This window comes from Ylistrum balloti, unplaced genomic scaffold (genome assembly GCF_031769215.1).
Source record: "Ylistrum balloti isolate Yb309-2 unplaced genomic scaffold, AGI_CSIRO_Ybal_v1 Utg370964, whole genome shotgun sequence".
Lineage (NCBI taxonomy): Eukaryota > Metazoa > Mollusca > Bivalvia > Pectinida > Pectinidae > Ylistrum > Ylistrum balloti.
Window position 1 is genome coordinate 334,501 of NW_026782542.1, and position 22,842 is coordinate 357,342.

Below are 22,842 nucleotides of genomic sequence, written 5' to 3' on the forward strand. Positions count from 1 at the left end.
CAGTGTCAGTCTTACTGAGGTGTAATATGCAGTGTTGGTGTCAGTAACAGTCTTACTGAGGTGTAGATATACAGTGTTGATGTCAGTGTCAGTCTTACTGAGGTGTAGATACACAGTATTGATGTCAGTGAAGTGTTATTCTTACTGAGGTGTAGATATACAGTGTTGATGTCATTGTCAGTCTTACTGAGGTGTAGATATTCAGTGTTGATGTCAGTCTTACTGAGGTGTAGATATACAGTGTTGATGTCATTGTCAGTCTTACTGAGGTGTAGATATACAGTGTTGATGTCAGTGTCAGCATCAGTCTTACTGAGGTGTAGATACACAGTGTTGATGTCAGTCAGTATTACTGAGATGTAGATATACAGTGTTGATGTCTGTCAGTCTTACTGAAGTGCAGATATACAGTGTTGATGTCATTGTCAGTATTAGTGAGTTGTAATATGCAATGTTGATGTCAGTGTCAGTCTTACTGAGTTGTAGATATAGTGTTGATGTCAGTGTCAGTATTACTGAGGTGTTGATATACAGTGTTGATGTCAGTGTCAGTCTTACTGAGGTGTAGATATAGTGTTGATGTCAGTCTTACTGAGGTGCAGATATACAGTGTTGATGTCATTGTCAGTATATACTGAGGTGTAATATGCAATGTTGATGTCAGTGTCAGTCTTACTGAGTTGTAGATATACAGTGTTGATGTCAGTGTCAGTCTTACTGAGGTGCAGATATACAGTGTTGATGTCAGTATCAGTCTTACTGAGGTGTAGATATATAGTGTTGGTTAAACAAACCAAAAGGTAAAAGACAAATGTTAAAAATCTTAAATGGGTATGTTAACACAAAAGATTAAAATGGTACGTCATGGTCTATTATATAAACCACCATCATTCAGGTAATGTAGAATTTTACAAATCTCAACAGTTTCAAAAAGGGATTTTAGACATGTAATGTTGCGATAAAAAAAGTACTCGAGTAGACAGAAGGTCCCTACAGTCCAATGCAAAATGTTTAACGGTGAATGGCTCATCACATCCTTTGCAACAAGGAATATCTTCGCCTTTCAACATATATGAATGTGTAAGGTATGTATGACCCATCCGAAGACGGGCAAGGACAACTTCGTCTCGGTGGTTGTCTCTATAGACTAGAGACCGATAACAGGTTTAACGGAGTGCAATTTGTTATTGGCATAGGTATTCCAATCCTTCTGCCACTCATTTTTCAAAATTTATTTAATAAATGGTTCAAAATCGGTAAAATAAGTTTAAAAACAACAGGTGGTAGCGATAAAGCTTTCTTTGCGGCACGATCTGCTTTTCCGTTGCCGGGTATTCCCATATGCCCAGAAACCAAGCAAAAAGCAATACGAATGTTAAAAGCAAGTTAATAATATAGTATTAAGGTATTACGGATGAAAATATTTTTTCGATATTTCTATTGCTAAGACTTTGTGGAACAGTAAGAGAGTCTGAATAGATAACAGCTCTCATTCATCTTGTGTAACCATACCCGCAGCAACCTTATCATTATCTTTTGAACTTTTGAATCAGTATATAAATATAGAAATGTTTCATATTTTAACTGCAATTTCGAGAAGTATGAACGAAAGGTGTAACTGTCTGTGTCTGATTTAACCATTTCAAGAAGTGAAAAGTCATCTTCAGGTGAATTCATGAGCCAGGGTGGAATTTCTATCGTTCCAAATGACTGAATTTGGTTAACATCAATATTTATGTTTTGTAAAAGGGTGGAAATTCGAATACCAAATGATGGAATGGTTTTTGGTTTGCCTTGAAAAAAGGTTTTATATTCTGGATCAAATACAGGGAAAAAGAAGGATTTGAAGTATTTGACATTAGCTGAATGGTGTATTCCAAAGCCAATTTATTTTTAAGCTATATAGTGATGATTCGATAGCCTCTACATAGAGACTAGCTGTAGGTGTGGTCTTAAAAGCTCCGAGAGCGAGCCGGTGACATCGGTGATGAACAGTGTCTCATAATCTTAAATATGAAGGTCTAGCAGATCCATACACCATGGAACCGTAATCCAATTTTGATCTGATAGAGTCTTAGCAAAACTTTTCTATCGGCTCCCCAATCAGTGTGGGACACAACCTTTAGAATATTTAGTGCTTAAGGCATTTGGCTTAAAGATGTTTTTGGGTGGAAGGAACTACAATTTCCTGTCGAATATTACAACTAAGAATTTCATTTGCTCAACAACCGGAATGGGTGCACCACAGAGAGACAGATTTGGATCGTCGTGTTGTTTCCTAATTGGACAAAAATGCATACAAACTGTTTTTGATTGTGAAAATATAAAACCATTTTCATCTGCCCAAATTTGTAGTCGATTCAAACATTGTTGTAATTGTCTTTCAATGGTATTCATATGCTTAGATAGATAGCATATGATAAAGTATTTGACATAAAAAAGCGCCCTCCATTGAAGGGGATAATGTTTTGACAATACTGTTAATTTTAAGTCCAAAAAGTGTAACCGAAAGAATGCTACCTTGCGGTACACCCATTTCCTGCTGATGAAAATCGGAAAGGGTCGTTCCATTCCGGACTTGAAATACTCCATCTGAAAAAAATAATAATTGGTAGATTACCTTTAATACCTATATCGTGCAGATCTTTCATTATGCCGTATTTCCACGTTGTGTCGTAAGCCTTTTCCAAATCGAAGAAAACAGCAACAAAGTGCTCCTTCTTTAGAAAAGGCTCACGCACAAAGGTTTCAAGTCCAACCAAATGATCCTTGTTACCTCGCTTAGATCTAAAACCGCTTTGTAGGGGTGATATTATGCGATTGGATTCCAGATACCAAATTAATCTTGAACTTATCATCCGCTCTAGAGTTTAACAAATGACCTCGTAGGGGGTATTGGGCGGTAACTGAAGGAATCTGTTGTATCTTTACCCTGTTTGGGGATAGGAAGCAAAGTTGTCATTTTCCATGACTTTGTGACATTTCCCGATCTAAAAATATAGTTAGAAATATCTAGAAGTTTTTCTAATGATGACTCTGGTAGATGTTTTAGGAACTGATAGTGAATATCATCAGGTCATGTTGCAGAGTCATGTGATTTTTTCAACGATTCTCGAAGTTCTAACGTTGAGCAAGGTTGATTGTAATTTTCATTGTTTTCGGAAGTGAATTTCAATTCATTTTTTTTCACGCGTGGCCTTAAGTTTTTGATTTTTTTTTGGAATTTTTGGAAAATCCGATCCTAAAGCATTTGTAATATCAAATTTCGATGTGGCTAATTTTCCATTAGTTTTCAGATGTCCCATTGTTTTGAATGATGTTTTACCACTGATTCGTTCAATCATACCCCATACCTTTTTGGTGGATGTGTTGGAATTTAATTTGGACACATAAGAACTCCAAGGCAATTTTTGTGTAAGCGTTTCGCCCGAATGATTTTGTAGTTGTTTAAGCTATCGCTTGTGGGGTTGTTTTTGAATTGCTTCAAAGCGGTTTTCCTATTTCGAATAGCTTGATCACAATCTTCATTAATGCAAGGTTTTTTATTGCGTTTTCTTTTGTATTTTTGTATACATTCTTCGGCTATCTCAAGAAGTTCGGTAGTAAAGGATTATATTGGGTCTTCTAAATTCAGGAAATCAATGGTATTGAGAATTTTGGTACTGAGATGTTCAAATTTACTCCAATCTGCTATATATAATTTCCAATGGGGTACATGATCGCTCTCCGTTGATCCACAATTTCTTAAAGATATTGGAAAGTGGTCGCTTCCAGAGAGATCGTCATGCAAAGTCCATTCGAAATCGAGTAACAAAGATGTATGACCTAAGGTTAAATCAAGGTGCGAGAATGTTCCGGAAGAGGGATGCCGATAAGTTGGAGATTTATTATTGTAAAGACAAAATATATTTTCCAACACATTTTGTTCAATTTTTGTTCCTCTGTCATCAGTGTTGAGTGAACCCCAAAGGTTTTTATGACCATTAAAGTCACCCAAAAGTATGAAAGAGGAAGAAGGTGTTCGTCTAGTTGGTTGTTCGTAAAGAGATTGGAGGGAGATAGGTGGAGCATACTGTTAGCGTTTTATGGAGCGTAACAGCAGTCGCCTGGAGGTCTGTATTTAATGGTATGTTTCTGTGAGGAACTTGGTTGTCGACCAGAATAGCAACTCCGCCGGTTGCATTTATTGCCAACATAACCGCCTCTCAACCACCAGGATCCTTTCTCCCAGTACTAACGGTACGTAACCCACGGCAGACAGGTTGCCCCTTTTATTGGACTTTTACGACATGCAGTAGGACACAGCGCATATATTCTAACTCCAATCCGCATGGGATACTTGTGTAAGTAAAGTGAATATTGACATTAAATTGATATGTGGCAAATTGAGTTAAAATATTTTATTGTATTGGTTCAAATCAAAATAATCAAGAGTTGAAAGTTTTCATACAATGTACATTCCTTATGCTTAGGTTCATATTCAATCACCATGGCCATTAGTTGTTTTCTCACTTCAATTTACTTAGTTCACAAATTATCAATTTCCTGCACAAGGCAGGATTTAGTTCTTAGAAAATCATTCGTATTTTGAGGAATTTTAAAGTCTCTGTATCCATTAACAGCTCTATTGTGTACAAGAAACAGAATTTGGTTTATTTCAAAACATCACAAGCAATTAGAAGGTTTTACAATATCGAATCGTGTAATTAACTCAACAAAATACACTGAATATGTTTCTGATGACATAATGGAAGTAAAAGATGACATATTAAAAAAGAATGATTGATTGAAAATCAAATAGACACACAGACCTCTAAATATGTTGCATTTTTAGAAAATAGACAACGATGTCTTTTGACCTTAAAATGACAATTTTACCGGTTCTCGATTTTTCTGAAATTTTCACAATAGGTAGACAGTAATAACGATCCAATTATTTTGTAAAGATGTTTGGTGTGCCAGAACCGGAAGTACGTGCTTCACTTCCGCATTGTTATCATATCTTTAAAAAATGCTAAACAATGAACTTTTTTACCTTTCAGTATTTTGTCACATATTAGACATCATTTCCTGGTTTGTCTCTCAAGGTGCAACAAATAGCAAACAATTTGGTTTAAATTGGTTCGTGGGCAAAATCTATTGTTCCTGTAAGAGGTCCTTTTCTACAAAATTTTGTATCAATATGAAGGGACAAGTCTACTCTTTACAATACTGTAGAAAAAAGTATGTGTAACGTCACTCGTGTCGTCAGTAGTTACTCTAAGTGGAAAAACCAAATGTGCTTCAGAACCTGGTGTGGGCACCGATTTCATGAATCCCTGCATGAATAATCTCCTTCATATTCATGAGAACACTAATTAGCATTGAAGAAATGTTCTATTCTTGTGTCAATGCTGCGATCGACCGGGCGCGGTTATTTGTGGGTTTTGATATTTCCTACTACGCCTGTCCAGCTCATCCCTCATATGCTCAAAGGGAGACATGTCAGAGCTACATGAAGGCCATTCCAGAGACTGAACGTTGTTTGCCGTGTGAAAATCACGACATATTCTGGCAAAATGCGGTCTAACATTGCCTGGTCACCCTCGGCTGATTTTAGGGTAGATTGTCGGGAAGGAAGACAATTCTTGATGTAATACCTGACCAAATATTCCATTATTTCCTTACAACTAAAGTGTACTGCAGGAGGAAACTTTGTACACTTCTTTTGGTTTTATTGAGTTTACATTGTATTGTAATTAACAGCTTCGGGTGACACTCAAACATAAAGGTAATAACAGGAAGTGTAGGAAGATACATCTCCGTCTTTGTCAAGGAAAAGGAAGTTTAAAAACCGGTTATCCCGCTTTCCGCTAAAAGGAAGTAATGTTCATGTATAAATTATGTGTACACACGGACAGTATACTGTTAGGTGACCGTTGAGTATTTACTACATAGCAGTATCCTTCCGTATCAAGGTAAGTTTTAAAATCTATTCACATTTAAGTTTGTGTAATCTCGAAAGAAAACTTTTCCTCTTTTCATATTTTTATGTCGTACAATAAGAATTGAGATTGAGGCAATATACGATGATACGAAGTGATATGCATGTATTATCAACACACTACATTACATATTACACATGCAAAGAAAAATCGATATCACAAAGTAATCATACTAATTAGTTTATATTGTGAATGCTACATATCTAAAACTTACACAAATGGTGGTAGATTTCTAATGTGTGACCTTAGTCATTTTGTGTTAATTCTTTTAATTGATTAATGATAACAGAATTGATTCGAGAAATATTTTTATTTTCGTATATGATCAGACCATCACTAACATATAACACCGGAAATAAACATCCTGTCAAAATATCAAATGGCGAACTGTTGGTTATTTTGCCTTTGTGTAGATTCAACATCTAAACCTATTAAGTCACTAGGTACAACCAACGCCACCTCTGTGACACTATCAAGTAGATCACTCTGTTGTTAAACCGGAAATGGTTATATGAACAGGAAGCAGTATTTTATTGTATATAATGTTGGTTGGAAATTTGAAATATAAAAATAATAATTTTCATGAATTAATTGTTGTTTAATTTAGCATATAACATGAATTGAGTGTTAAATATGTACATAGTATATTGCACCAAATATTACCTTTACATGTCCAGCACTGCATAGGCAAGTAGGGACTTATGTAAACAATGGTAGCCAGAATTCATATAAACAAATGTGATGTGTATATATAAACAGTGCAGTACAGTTAGAGTAACGATGATTGTATAAACATTACGTAAAATATTTCAAGGTCATGAGAAAATAATAGTTTAGATAGTGAATTGTATATAGTTGCTTAGTACAGCATTATGAGTATGTAAGGTAAACATGACCGATTTAGCAGATGTTAGGTTCTGCGTAATTGTTAAGTATTTGATTATTATATATGTAAATAGTGACCAATATGCGGTGGGTCTGAAGACTGGTAGTACCAATTGTCATTCCAGACAATAGCTTCCAGGGATTGGGGAATGGACCAATCAACGGTCGTTGCACTAAATGTGCATCCCCAATCCATCAGCACTTATCCCATACACAATAACAAATGGCGCCAAGATTCTGCATTTTGTGTTCAAATCGGTATCATTTTGACAGAATCTTGATATGGTTGGGTCGCCAGGATCAACCATTGTTCATGAGAAATTTCCACCTGCGGAGTTGGCCGACTTTTGGCGTCCCCTATAAATACTGGGCAGTTTTCGCTGCTCATTGCACTTAGATCTAGGGATGCCAAAGGGACAACTTCCGGTTGTGGGACTGACTCTACGGAAGCGTGATAGGGAGCGAGCCTTCTTGTGGACTTCACTGTGCTATATATAAATAACAAATAGAAAGGAATTTAGACTTGGCTTTTTCTCCGGGAACACAACGCGAGCGGGGGCACAGTGGGATTACACCCCGCTGTCTTCTGAGAAAACTGATATCATGTCATATCTTACACGGAATTGTAAGAAAATATACACAGTCATTAAGTTCATTGGTACCAGTCTCTTCACTGACCCATGATTCTGTGTAGGATGTGATTTCAAGTATCTCAAGTATTCACAAGTCCTGAAATTGTAGTTGCCTGTTATTGAGTGGATTTACAAGGCATGAAGATTCATTCAGACTTTGAATTTTTCAACAAGGATTTTTTTTTAAATATGGAAGAATGGCTATTTTGAAGAATGTGTTGAACTGTTGGCATTTTGATTTTCGTTTCTCCCATTGTATGATATTATCGTATTTAGCTTAGTATCTGATTGCTGTAAAGAGACAACATACAAATTGTAAGATAACTTTGAAAAAAAGAAGTGGAATACGTGTCTGTGTGTCTGTCTACGTGTAATGGTGTATTAAAATCAATCTGAACCTTAACACGGTGTTTCGCTCCTTAAAAAGGGTCTTTCTTTCTTCCATTGTTTAAATTGATTACCGGGTCAGTTTACATGATATTCATCAATGTATTTTATAACTTTGTTTTATTTTCTATAAATATGATGTAAGTAACAATGTATCTAAAGTAATGTGGAGTTGATAAAGGGGTGGCGGGGTGCATATTGCTTCTAAAATTTTAAAATTGCCTTAATTGTACTGTCATTATTACTTTATTGATTATATGTGTATTATTAAATATATAATTAAAAAGATAGAAATGTCAATATGATTCTCAAATTATCTCGTTCGTACGATTTCTTATCTCGATCGAACGACTTCTTTTCTCACTTGAACGCTAAAATCTAATCTCGTTCGTGCGATTTCTAATCTCGTTCGTAAGACTTCTAATCTCGGTTGTACGATTTTCTAATCTCGGTTGTACGATTTCTAATCTCGATCGAACGGCTTCTTTTCTCACTTGAATGCTAAAATCTAATCTTGTTCGTACGATTTCTAATCTCGTTCGTAAGACTTCTAATCACGGTAGCACGATTTTCTAATCTCGTTCGTACGATTTCTAATATCGTTCGTATGAATTTTTATCTCGTTCGTATGACTTCTGACCTCGTTTGTACGATTTCCAATCTCATTCGTACGTCTTCTGATCTGATATGTTCAACTTCTAATCTCGTTCATATAATTTCTAATCTTATTTGTACAATTTCTAATCTCGTTCGTACGTTTTTTAATCTCGTTCGTACGATTTCTAATCTCGTTCGTGCGACTTCTAATCTTATTTGAACGATTTCTAATCTCGTTCGTATGACTTCCTATCTCGTTCATTTAATCTTGTTAATACCAATTTTCAAAACGTTGGTATAAATCAATGGCATTCTATTCATCCGGGAATAGTGGCACGTGCAGTTGTACGTCTTAGTCGTTATTGACCCCAAGCTTAATGTTATGTCCCAGGAAAACAGTTAACAAATTCAAACATGAATAAATGAAACCAGGAAGGAGTCAAGATAAAAGTCGATTAAAATAAAACCTAATTTTCTTATTTATGATCAAAATTCAAATTATCAGGTTAAAAAGTAGACCGTGAAAATTTTAAAGTTATCTTTTTATAGCATGCATTGATAAACACTTTTAATTAAACGGGAAAACAAAGGAAACGTGGGTCATTCCTTGTTTGTATTTTTCGAAACAGGAAATAAAACAAACACTTTACTAAATGTAATTTTAACTCTCCTGAAAATGTCGATCAAAAGAAAAATCTGCCGCATAACTGGTAAGATATATTAGTTTTAGATAACGAGTATGTTGCTCCTGGCCACTAGAGCTGGAGAAGGTGAATGTGTTAGGTCACAAACGTATCTTGTAATGATATTGATAGTCGTCATATTACAATTCCATACAGGATTTGAAACTGAATGGGCAAATCTTAATCTGCCGGAGTTTTGAACCCAATGTTTATTTGTTTGGTTTCAATTACATGTGTGGTCAGGTGGTTTTATTTTATTTTTTTTACTTCACAGCATTGCTTAGACACAGATTTCACCAATATTTGTGATACATGTGTATGTACTTGACATTTCAGTCATTAAATATCTCTATCGATTACAATATATTTCCTTTTAGCTAGTACGACTGGTTGTTAGAATTATGAAAAAAATATCAATATAAAACCTCGAAAATTCTGAAAAGAGGAGGAGAGCAAAATATGTAGAAGTTTAACACTGATGCTTTTGAAAGTGCACCTGTTCGTTTAAGATATGAAACATTGTGTGGCTAATTACTACACTAATATCGCAACGCTTTCCTTGGAATTATCAATCGTCCTTTTCATATTACTCACTATGTATGGAATAAATACGGTGCTGACCTATGGGCAGTTTTACGTAAAGAGTGATCTGACATACTTGAAATTTCCTAATATACGTGGATAATACGTCATTGATGGAACATGACAGTTCAGCTCTTTGTCAAATTTTCGTTGCTGTTTGTTTTCTGTGAGAATAACAAAGGGAAATATTTGTATAGGTTTGGAAGAGTTGATGTGGATAACATTTTCAATATTTTTTTTCACATGACCTGTAAACCCAGTCATGCTTAAACACGACAGAGTGCCTCTACAATACATTACAATGTACATTTTGTATTTGAGGACGAGCAGGGCAGTGAAATACGCGTGTATCGATAGCGTAATATAACCTCATCTAATTTCATCACTTACATGATACTTTAGGATGTACTTTATAATAAAATTTCATTATATGGACAGATGTTAACAAATGCCTCTCCTGATCAATGTTTTTACTTTTTAATATAATTCCATGTTTGATCTAGGACCTTTGGAATATGTTCCAGACTTGATTTAAATCTAAAGTGGATGTTTCTAGTATCAGCAAACACTTTTATTTACTTCTGTCAGAGCTCAACATTCCTTTCTAGGGTCTCTAAGACTTTTATGCCCTTACCATCAAGAATGAGTCCTCAGAGGACAAAACAACTGTATGATATAGTTCTAATACTAAATTTGTATTGATCGATACTGTTCGTTATCGCTAATGTTTAGCAATATATTTGTGTATTTTGTACCATTCGACTTGTGATAAGAGATCTATTAATACCCATAATATGTCACATGTATGCTTGTCGAAGTTAGCGCTATCTCTAACCACCCTGTCAACAGTCACCAAGAACTACAGTTTGTAGAAATTCCTCATGTCAAAGAAAACTAATAAGAAAATGGATGGTGGTTCTATATCATTGGATTCTGACAATATATTTCATATTATCAACCCTAAATGCCCTTTCGGAGAGGAAATGTTTAATTGGATAATTTTGAAGCAAAGCCTTTGGCTAACTATATGATATAATTTCTTTCTTTTCAGAATTCACTGGGTAACGAGGCGTGTATAGACAAAACGTCTATGATGGCAAATGCTGAATTATTTTCTGATGAGGTATGAAATCACACTGAAACTTTTTTATATATATTAAAGCGTGAATTTATTTTAAAGAACTAATTATTTCAGATTAAGTAAGACTATAAATGAATGACAAAGCAAGACATCAGGACCAGTTTAAAAACTTTAAAATCAAAAATTGTTTTTAATTTCATAGAAACATAATTAAATCAAGAAATCGATAGTTAGTAATCGGCAATGATTTGTACTGAGAATGTTTTTAATTGATGATGGAACTGTAAACCAGATACCTATCAATGCGAGATTAACATTTCTCAAATACTCCACAGGTTCTGTGGTTTCTAGGAATGGGATACCTCTAACTCACATAGGGAAGGAACGCTGATTTACAATTTTCAAATTTCATGGGAAATTGATGATGGGGCAATGATAAGGTTTCACGACCTAAGTATGTGAAAAAAATCAATCATAGTTTTTTTTTCGTGGATAGGAATATCTTTTCACTTATAAGAATTTTGCTGGTCAGCGCTCGGCACGCAGCCTTCTGACCAGCAAGAGTCTGGCATTCGGGTTTAGATATCTATGCAATGGAACACAGCAATATAAGATTCTATTTATCCTACATGTGCGTTCCACGTACGATTCTTCAAAGGAAGCCTGTATCTTGTCTTCGACGATGTGAGGGAATTTATGAACTCAATATCAGGAAGCAAAAAGAGCATTAAGGGGCACTGCTGTAGTATTTGTTTACCTAAAACATTATTTTGTTTCAATTAATTTTGAAATGTGCAATTATGTCCATGGAATCTTAACTTGAGAAAATTAATGTTTTGCGCTTATTCTTAATTGTTCTTCAATAAAATAGATAAACAGTACAATTTGTTCTCAGTTTTTCGGGTTTGCCGTGCCAGACTATGCTCCCTCGCCAGAGCCTGAACATCACTATGACGGTTTGACTGATGGCATAAATAGATTGTCCGTGACAGATTCTGTATTGACACCAACGGTAAATATATCAAATTGATGTCAACCTAGATGCACGCATTATGAAACAAGTGAAATAAATATAAGGAGCTTATGCACCGAGTAAAGTGAACCTGGTTTATGTTAATGCAGCCATTTGCCAGATTTTGTTTTATTTTCCTCGTCTTATCTATGAATGTCAAATGGATAATCACAATGGCCATATCAACATTTAGGGGTATTACAACAACATATCTTAATCCCTTCATCCATTTAGGGAGGCAGTCTTAGACCTTCAAGCGGGCCAACAGAGCATGAAATGACGAGGAATGAAATAAGACGTTCACTGCGACCTACCAGCGGTCCAACAGAGCATGAGATGAAGAGCATCGAAGTAGACTCTCCCAATAGCAATAATGACACAAGTATTAATGATGTTAGATCCGACATACATGATAGCATGTGTTCTGACAAGGTAAGACTAAGACTTAAGACTAATATTTTAGCAGTAATAAGAAAATAAAGAAGTCAGTCCGAATATCGGTCTCTATTTTTTGTAAACATAACGAAACCAATGGGTTTATATATTAAGTTGCCCAATTCTGTTTTCTTCACCGATTGCTTTTGAAATGTATGATGTATGATATGAAAACTTTAGTTGTAATATCAAATTGTTTTCACAATTTCTAAATTAAAACTTTGTACATCAACTTAGTTGTAATATCAAATTGTTTTCACAATTTCTAAATTAAAACTTTGTACATCATTCTTTTGTGAAACAGGATAACCTTGACGGTTATACACCCGACCTGCTAGATGGTGAATGTAACAGTGATTTTGACACAAGCAATAGTGGATATACAAATGAAGGAGGGGATGATTGTGAATGTGGGTCGGTAATCAATGAGGTATGAACGAAATTTAAAAATATAAGACAAAAAGCATAACTGTAGGTTCCATTTTTATTTTTCAAATGTGCACGTAAACACTACTAAATAAAAATAATTCTATGAATGAAAAAGGATTATAAACATTAGTGCTAATCACAAGCACTTTCGTTCTTGATGCTTAGATGCTCACCAACAATAATAGTACGTGAATGACGTCATGGCGAAATAGTAATTACAGTAATACGTATGTACTATATACAAGTACAAGTAATTATTTGAATTCGTCTTTAATTTGAAACATCATTTTACATTCCAGAATGATGGATGTGAAGAACTCAAATCTAACATCGAGTTTCAACTAACACAATCACACAAAGAAACTGGTGGGTTTAGCGTGACATCAAGATCATTTAATCATACTATCGACATTCACGACAGCAGTAACAGTCACGTGCAGTACATGAAACTTCAGTAAGTGTTTACGCCTACTGTGTAACAATCTTATGTGGAATTGATAAATAATTTATGCTCCAGACTCAAGAGACGTTGCTTTTTTTATTACGAATTTATATCGAAAAAATATTATGAAAACGCTGATAATATATATATAGAAAATAAGATCTTATCTCAGAACCAGTAAGAAATGTATGCTTGACAAATCGAAGACTGGATTGACGCCTTCACCAGACAAAAGTCTTAAGTGAAGTGTATTAAGGCATATTGAGTACGTGACAGTGATGAATTGACAAGACATTTCGGTTGTATAAAGATATTTCCCACGCGTGATAACGAAGTACCATGCAGTGACAGTCAATTTGGTTACCTTGTCATGGATGCATGCGATTCGTGGAATACACAAACAAGATCGGATACAAGAAATGCGACAAATAGTATTTCGGAGTTCGACTTGATGAACACCTGTAAAAACATAGAAACATAAGAGGACAGGAAAGGTTCTGCAGCTGTATTCCTTGTTCTTATTTTAGAATGTTACATTACACACTCGTACTGAAAAACGTTTACATGTCGTGTGTCATCGATGGAGTCGGAAACGCTAACTCTATCGGAACACCTAGTCTTATTCTCTCTGTACTTTTTATAAGTATCCCTGCAAATCTCCCTTTTGTTCTTATTTGCCGTAGTTGTATTGAATTTGAGTTTGGATTATGATTTGTGTCGAAATTTTGGTTTTTTTTTTGTTTTTTTATGCAGACTTCATTAACCATGTCACACAGCAAACCTATATCATTGACTGGGACTATTCCTAAGCATCGGATAGGGGGAAAAACCATTCGAAACGGCAGCTAAAAACACCTCTTGATCTCAGTAACTAATTCGTTCTTGAGAGTTGCAAGGATTCTTATAGACTCTCACACATATGTGTACAGGTTAAACACAGTCCCTAGTCGAATCGACTCTGATAGCTTTGACAGTATATTATGACTAGGTGGGGTGTCCTGCTGGAACCCTTAGGTAGCATGCATCAGTGTGGTAGCACGTAAAGTCAGCTTCAGTTCCGTACGGCCAAAGCACTCAGCAGCACAAACTGTTAAGAAAGTAGTGTGTCCATTTCAACTGACATTTAAACAGAAGCTCTCTTTTCTCAGCATGATATTACACGATATCAGTATTATTGTTTATTGGAAGGATATCTCACAAGTAGTGTGAAGAACAAGAGCAAGTTGTGACTTACCACAAAAATAACGGTAACTCATTACGAAGCCGTGAAAACACTGTCCTGATTCTAATAGTCCAATATCTAACGAACATTCAAAATTTTTCATCGCAACATTGATACCTGTGTTTGTAGGACTGGTGACTGCTTAATCAGTATTAAAAACATAGACGTCCGCCATTATGACCATTACATCTTGGTGTCCACTCTACAACACATCTATGGAGAAGACGACGGAGCTTTTAAAATGGTATGACTAGTTACATACAAATTAGTTACCGCTGACTTGAAGACGTGTTTTTGATAATGCCATCAAAAACAAAATGAATTAAGCGATAGCACGCGAGCTAATCAGAGGTAGAAAAGCCTTCAAATATCAATTGCTCTTTTTAAACTTAAGATAAATCTATGACGTATGTCTGTTTTCTTTTTATTTTAATTCTTATCTATTTATCTATGAATTGTTTTCTCTTTAAGTGTTTATTTATTTGTGAGACATTTCTCATAAAAATGTTCTTTTTTAACTGCGTGGAAATCTATTTTTCTGTGGCGATTAGGTGATTGGTAGAAAATTTGAAACGGACGACACCGGAAAGACCGAACTGCGATACATAGAGATTAATGTACATTTTGAGTTTCCTACACGTGGTAAGTATAATAAAATGTATATCAAATATCCGTGTACATAACATATATGTGGAATATATGGATTCCTTTTCCGAAATTATTCTATTTCATTGTCCATATCAACGCCATATGAAAAATAATACGATTTACTTTTATAGATAAATTTATTATTTAAATGAAGAAAAATTGAGTTAACGGCGAAGTGGAATACAATTGTCCGGTATTGGTAACATAGAAGATCTTTGTCTTTAACAAAAAGGAAATATACGAAAGAGGAAATCTTCAAAAATGATCGAGTTTCTGGTTGATAGCAACTTCGTCGGGTTTGGTGGTAAGGTCTTCCAACAGACTGTTGGCCCCTCTGTTGACTGACTTGTTTTTTTTTTTTTTTTTTTTTCATACGAGGCTGAATTTATTTGAAGAGCTTATCAAAATAGGTCACGTTTAACTTCACGTTCAGATATATTGAAGACGTCTTGTCTTTAAATAACAAGATATTTATTGACTACGCCTATCGGATATATCCTCGAGAATTGAAAATCAAAGATACGACCATCTCCTCTACATCAGCTGCTTATCTCGATCTTTTCTTACAACGAAACCAACTTGAATAGCTTTCTATCAAGTTTTATGATAAAAGTGATGATTTCAAATTCCATTTCTGGATAGCAGTATCCCTTGATATCTAGCCTATGGTGTTTACATGTCACAGTTGATTCGATATTGAAGAGTGTTCTCAATATCACGATTTTCGGTGCAAGAAGTCGTCATTTGATTAACAAACTCGTATCACGAAGGTTAAAATCTTGCAGGTAAATTGGTTATGGAGAAGTTTCATGGTCGTAATTATGATCTCATTGACAAATGTTCTACTTCTGTGTGCGACATGATGCTGGACGTATTTGATGCTGGTTGTTTTGCCTATTAGTTCCATTGTTGCACACCTTGTTTTCATATGAGAACGTGATATTACTTATTTGGATTAACTAAGATTTACATGGCGGGTGCCGTCGATGAAGCAAAAGACGCTTATTCTTCCGGAACATCTGGTCTTATTCTTCATTTTTAGGAGTCTCCGTTTAAAGCTTGCTTTTGTTCATATTTTGCCATGGTTTTATGGAGTTTGAGTTTGAATTATAATTTTGTTTTATCATCAGCGTATATAGTCAGTTTCTTAGCGTTTGCATAGTATTCTATAGCCCCAAGACTGAAACGAATGTTTCTTAAGAAAGTATCCTTGAATATTGCATTATTAGATCATCTGTTTTTCCGTACAGGCGAACCTATGCCGCACATATCCGTCGATGTCGTCTCTTGCACGTCTTTAACTTTCACGAAAGTTATCTGCGTGGAGTTCAAAGACACCAAAGTGTGTTGGATTCGGAGTAACGACCAGTATATGAGTGTCCAGAACAACGAGTTGACCATGAATAACCGCTTGACCAGCAAATCAGATAAAAACTGTACGTAACCTTACTTTGTTAGTCATTGCGCAAACAAGCGCTCATATATTAACACATTTTAAAAAATTTATTATTGTAGATGAGCATTTATATTTAATCGAAATAGATGCATATGAAAAATGAAATGATAAAAACATAAAATAAAACTATATAAATAATTTTGTACGAATTTTAGCGGACTTTGGTGTGGCATCTGACCATGTTTTTTCGCTCAGGTATTTCATCTTTTTTTGATGCTGTGGTATTCAACATCATGTTTTGTGCTTGACAATAGAAACGGTAATTTTTGAAAGCTAGCAAAAGTTGTTGTTTATGATAAAGATAACTATCTTAGATACTTTTAAACGTTTTTTGACGCTCTGGTATTCTAACTTATTTTTCGACGCTGGCCATTGACACTGTGTTTTGACGCTGTGATATTTTCACTTTATTTTCGGACGCTATGGAATCAGACCATGATTTTACATTGTGATATTTAACCTTATTTTTGGACGCTATGGCATGATACCCTGTGTTTTGAAACTGTGGGATTTGACCTTATTTTCCGACCCTTTGACAGAAGGCCACCTGTTTTGACGATGTTTCACTTTACTTTAATTTTCCGACGCTATGGCATAATACCCTGTGCTACGCTATTTCATCTTACGTGTTGACATGATTGATTTGACATCGTGGTTGGTCACCTAAGTATTGATTTCGTGTGTTGGTGCTGTGGTATTGACAGTTGTATTGACGTCAAAATTAATCATACATTTCACTTTTGTATTAACGAGACAGTCAAGTAAGATGAAGTGTTCCACAGTGTGGCGAAGTGGTAACTTGACTTTGTGTTGTAGTACAGGTAAATATACAATGTTGTAAACTGTCGTATATTATGTGTAATTCTCAAAGGAGTCGATTTTTCACACAATAGTTCAGTTCGTGTATACCACGTTTCACGGTCTGGAGGCTCGAACGGTTGGTAACACAATGTGTCCTGCATTATTCTTCTGCGCTTTCGAATCTGCTGCCAGTGGCACATTTATCTTGGCCATGAGTACCAACAGAGTTGGGCTGGGGGTAAGTAGTATTTGTTGATGGTAGAGAAATGAGTAATTGAACTTGCTTAAAAGTTGATGCAGAATAGGTTCATTATTGCCTATACCACGAAACATATGGGGAACAATTTGAAGTCAATATTTAAGTTAATTCATTGTGGATATATAGAAATTACACAACGAGTGGGTGTTGGATACGGCGTTTATTTCCCTCGAGTTAGTTATTTTTTAAAGCCCGTGTCTTTGGTAACTTTAAAAAAAAAACTAACTCGAGTGAAATAAACGCCGTATCCAATAACCACTCGTTGTGTAATCTGTTTCTACCATTCTTATTTCGAGATCACAGGCGGTAGGCGAAGACCAATACATGTATACGTGTGTAAACAATTTGCTGACATATGCAAATGTGGCGTAGAGATACTCGGAGTGAAAAGGCTACAATTAACATTCAAAAATATATATGATGATAAATAATTTCTCGGAACTCAAGATATTCATTACTTTCAGAATCTTTACATAATTTCTCATCACCCCATTGCATGTCTCGGTGTTCGGTAGCGCCGCGCATTCCAAAATATACCGTATTGTTCTACTAAATTGTTCTAAGCAAACTTTCGGCATTACTATAGTCTAGCTGTCCAGATTCGTATAATTTGTCAATCTCGTCATCAGATATAGCATCAGCCCTGTTTTCACGATTCCCTTTGCCCTCACGTTTCAGTTTATTTAGTTTAGACCGGATAACATTAATAACTTTAGAAAACTCAAGGCTTATTGAAATTTGTTTCCCGTATTCTTTTGGCTTCAGGTATCGATCTAAACTACAGGCTATACATCTGATAGAAGCTGGTTCATATTCCTGGCCATTTAGATTCTGCACATTCATGAATAATATACACAGCAATTTGTTTAAATGCGCAGGGGGTATAATTTTAATTGGCCGCACTTCTCTAAGGACGTTTTTAAGGTATTCATGGACTTTCTTGGCGTCACTGTTAGTTTTTTTCTTTGTGTTTTTGTTTACCTCCGAAGCAATAAATCCATCTCAAAATTGTCAAGAGAATCATCAGACAAACCGTTCTGAGTATCGATATTTTGGGAAAAAGTAACGGTTTCAGACAATGTATGAGACAAGGTCATGTCGCGGCCCGGACAAGCCGGTATCACGTCGAAACGATACCTGGCTTCTGTTACAGTCTTTCCCGAATTAAGCTCTGTTTGGAAACGATCAAACCCAACATTATTATCTGCTTTTGAAATTGCCCGGATTACACCCTTTTCCCCATCACATAGTCTTACTTTATCACCTACATTCACCTCAAGCCTATCTAGTTCAGCCATGTTGACAGCAGACGATATTAAACAAATCGCACGTGGAACAAATCACGCGAGTGAAAAAAGTAGTTCGGGTCAAAGTTCACCAATCATGTATCCGGAAGGCCATATACCACTAGTGGAATATCATTTATATTTATCCAACACCCGCCATATTTACACAATGGCCTGAGAGTGGAATAAATTAAAGTAGAATGGTAGAAATCAGAATATCTGAATACCATATTACCATCTGTGATAAGAGAATTGGACTAAAACAGCGGATCAAATATAGAACAAGTAAATACCACCATCATCATGATCATAATCCAAACTCAAATTAGTTAAATCCATTATGAAGAAAGACCACAAAAGAATAAGGCCAGGTGTTTCAGATGAGTAAGTGTCTCATACTTCATCGACGACACCTGCCATGTAATCCTTTGTCAATCCAAGTAAATAATGTCACACCCTCAATAGTGAAAAAAGTATACGAAAAAGGAACCAAAAGCCAACCTAACGAGCATCAAATACATTCAAACACACCCAGTTTCGTATAGATCAAAGAAATAGAATATTTCTCATTGAGATCACAATAACGACCAATCTTTTCCGTAATTTTTATCAATCTGCATCTTATGAAACCATTATTACGAGTTTGTCAACGCGTTTGCTACTCTCTTTGATAGAACTACATTATTTAGTAGTAATATGCCAGTGATTTTTCTAGTATCGCATTCTTTATAAAGTGCTAAGTTGCAAATGGAATGTGGAATATAAAACTTGTGAATGACAAGTTTAGTTAAATGCATGCACAGTATTCTGAGTTTTATGTACGCCAGTACGAAAATAGCATTATTTATGTAGAGTTGTCAAGACCTATCTAATTCTGATTGGCATCGCTGGTGTTGTAATTGTGATCTGAAATTATGAATACGTTTTACAGTCGTCCTGGTCATCACATTCGGAATTATTGCATTACCTAGAGTGATATGAATTCGGATATGTTTGGTGCGAGTTAATTTGCCTGATATGTTCGTTGTTGTCTCATTTGGGAAATGTACTACAATTGAATTGATTGAACTAGATTTTTCACGAGTCTCCATGTAAACGTTTCTTTTGTTCATATTTTGATCTAGTTTATTGGAACCTGAGATTGATTCTGTTGACAGTATTTTCTGTTGTTTCTGTATCTGATCTGACTCAATATGTTTCATTTCACTCACAGGGAAGTTCCCTACTACGACGTGACATGTCAGGAATACGGAAGCCAGATTGCCGATTCTTCAAAGTCCGTTTGATATCAAAACATATTTATCTCCTGGAGTCACTTGTATATAAAGGTATGTCAGTACAACATTGTCATCATTTGTATTGGGTATTGTATAAGGTATTGAAGGACTTTTGAGATAATTTTCATGTTTGTTGGTATGTCAGAATACTTTGTGTGAGGCACGAGTAGTGATTTCCTGCAATGTTTTGGGATGTCCCTATAATTCTTAAGGGAAGTGACATTTACGTGAAACTATCTTTCTTAAATACAGATTAAGAGGTGCTTTAAAGGTAACTGTAGGTTCGTCTTAAATGGTTATACAAAAACAATAAAAAACATAACAGATCCTTTGCAAATTAATATTTTATTTTTGTCTTCATTTGGTAGAATATATAGACACATGAACTGTTGTTGGTTGTAGTATAAAATATTATGTACACTATCCCGTCATAATGCTCCTCACTTGAGTGTACATACATTTATGCTACAGCTGAAAAAACTTTTTTTTACCACCCATTTCATATAATGTATAGAAACGCTTCACACTGTTCAAATGGCCGGTGAAGGTTATGGTGTAGTCATCGAAAAATAATAAATTCATTTCAAAATGATATTTATCGAACAGTTTTGATTATGTAAGTACTTTGACGGCAATACATAAACATTTTACATTATTAGATGAATAGACAAGTTCTTCGTGCTGGATAGCTGATTTGTGATATAAGAACTTCTATCAAATATGACTATTGTTTATATATAGAAGTATTTTGATTTTTCATTCATAATGTTATGGAGAATAAATATTCCATTAGGAGATTAATAATATCAAAATGGCATGTTGTAGATATGTACCTTAGCTGTAACAGGCGTGGACTATCGATGAAAAAGGGAACTTCGCACATGGACGATATCTTCCGTATCCCACGGGAATTACAGTTTGAAATATTGACATCAATCGACCATTCTTTGATATAGAGGCTTCAAAAAGACACTGCAGTTGTATATGAAGACCATATGATGAAACTCGATTGAAAAGGTTCGCAAAGTAATAAAATACAAATTGAATATTGTGAAAAAATCAAAGCTGTGGAAATATCTCGTAATATGTCTCCGAAGCTGACGGTTGAATTAATATATAAGTTACCCATATGATGTGGGGTTACCCGGATGAAGTATAACTGGAGACATTCTACATTAATTTATTGAAGACATCAATATTGAAAGTCCCTAAAATAATGAAAGGGACGACAGCAATTTTTATGCCATATTTCTATAAAAGAATTAACATTATTTTGCTTAATGCTATGGTAAACATCGATTTTTTTAGTGTATTCTTCAAACATCTGTCTGTTGTTCAGATCAGAACGATGTATATATTTCACAGGCAAAGCGATTTACACATTGGATAAGTTCTATTCTTTGATAATCCCATTTATTTATCTATGTCTGGTTGCTTGGTTGTTGTTAACATTGTTTTCATTGTAAAAAGAGGTAGTAATATCTTGAATTTACTAATATTTACATATTAGTATTATTAATTTACTAATATTTACATATTAGCCTTTGAAGAGATATCCTTACGCGACGCCTATTTTTTTTTTTTTTTTTTTGTAAATATTTCGTTTAATGATTTTTTTGCCCCAGTGACATTGTATTTGAGTATCAATTATGATTTTTTGACATGTTGGCATTTTCTTGTTGCTTTCTGTTTATAAGCACATGTTTTAAAGCCAATCACAATTTATATATTGTATTAAGTTTTGATGTATTCACAACATCGCTTTATTGTCAGATTTGTATAAAAAAATATTGTCATACTTGAATTAATATCAATATCTGTTGTCTGTTTTCAGTCACTGATTTGTAAAAAAAGAAATATTCAAACTCTGAATAATGCATAAATGCATATTTAATTTGTATATAGTGCTGGCTGCCTTTAGGATCAGTGCTAGTGTTAGAACCCTTCCAGAACACCTGATCTTCTTCTCCTTGTACTTTTGCCGGAGTTTCCGTGTAAATCCTTCTTCTGTACATATGTTGCCCTAGTTTTATTGAATTTGAATTACTATGTGGATATCTTTGTATTTTTTTTTCTTTAAGCATGTGTAATGGTCTTTATATAGCCTTATGTTACATAGGTGATATACATATTTAACACCAGAGCGCTTACGTTGCAGCAACGTTTTGTACGAACGTCGATTACAAATTCTGTTCGGGTGCAAGGGGATATAACGTCTTAAGCATTTCTACTACCATGACGTAAACAAAACCCATTGACTTGACGATTGTACAAAAGATATGCAGGTCAATAACACCTTTTAATAGAAATTTGAAAAAAGATACATTATGGCCAAAAGTGAATAAAGCTCCTTGATAAATTCAGCCTGGTATGCCAACAAAGGGACAGTTTCGTTCCCATGACTATTCCAATGGTCTGTTGGAAGATCTTTCCACCAAACTTGATGAAGATATTGTCAACCAGGAACTCGAAATTAAACAAATTATATATATTTATATATATATATATATATATATACATATCAAATTCAAATAAAAATGGGCTTTTTGGAAAGTTTGGAATGTAGCTACATATTTTAATAGCAGATTCTATATGCCTAAGTAAATAATTATTTGCCAAAATTCAACGATAACAAAACGAAACATTTTAGTAACATTTTATTGACCATTTTAGAAATTTAACGAGCCTTAAATACATAGGCACCAGAATGCACAAGCATTGTAACATTGAGACAGGTTGTCTTA

The 22,842-nt window shown here is 34.8% G+C and overlaps 1 protein-coding gene across 1 annotated transcript; it reads left to right on the forward strand.

The window, feature by feature from the left end:
* The first annotated feature begins 10,828 nt into the window (after nucleotides 1–10,828).
* LOC132559782 (uncharacterized) lies at nucleotides 10,829–21,170 on the forward strand. The gene is made up of 11 exons (XM_060224408.1): nucleotides 10,829–10,873; nucleotides 11,727–11,843; nucleotides 12,078–12,275; nucleotides 12,583–12,708; nucleotides 13,007–13,161; nucleotides 14,501–14,615; nucleotides 14,923–15,013; nucleotides 16,270–16,455; nucleotides 17,369–17,514; nucleotides 20,035–20,149; nucleotides 20,924–21,170. Exons 1-11 carry the CDS (start codon nucleotides 10,841–10,843, stop codon nucleotides 21,052–21,054), a joined length of 1,413 nt encoding a protein of 470 aa, XP_060080391.1. The 5' UTR covers nucleotides 10,829–10,840; the 3' UTR covers nucleotides 21,055–21,170.
* Nucleotides 21,171–22,842: the final 1,672 nt, after the last annotated feature.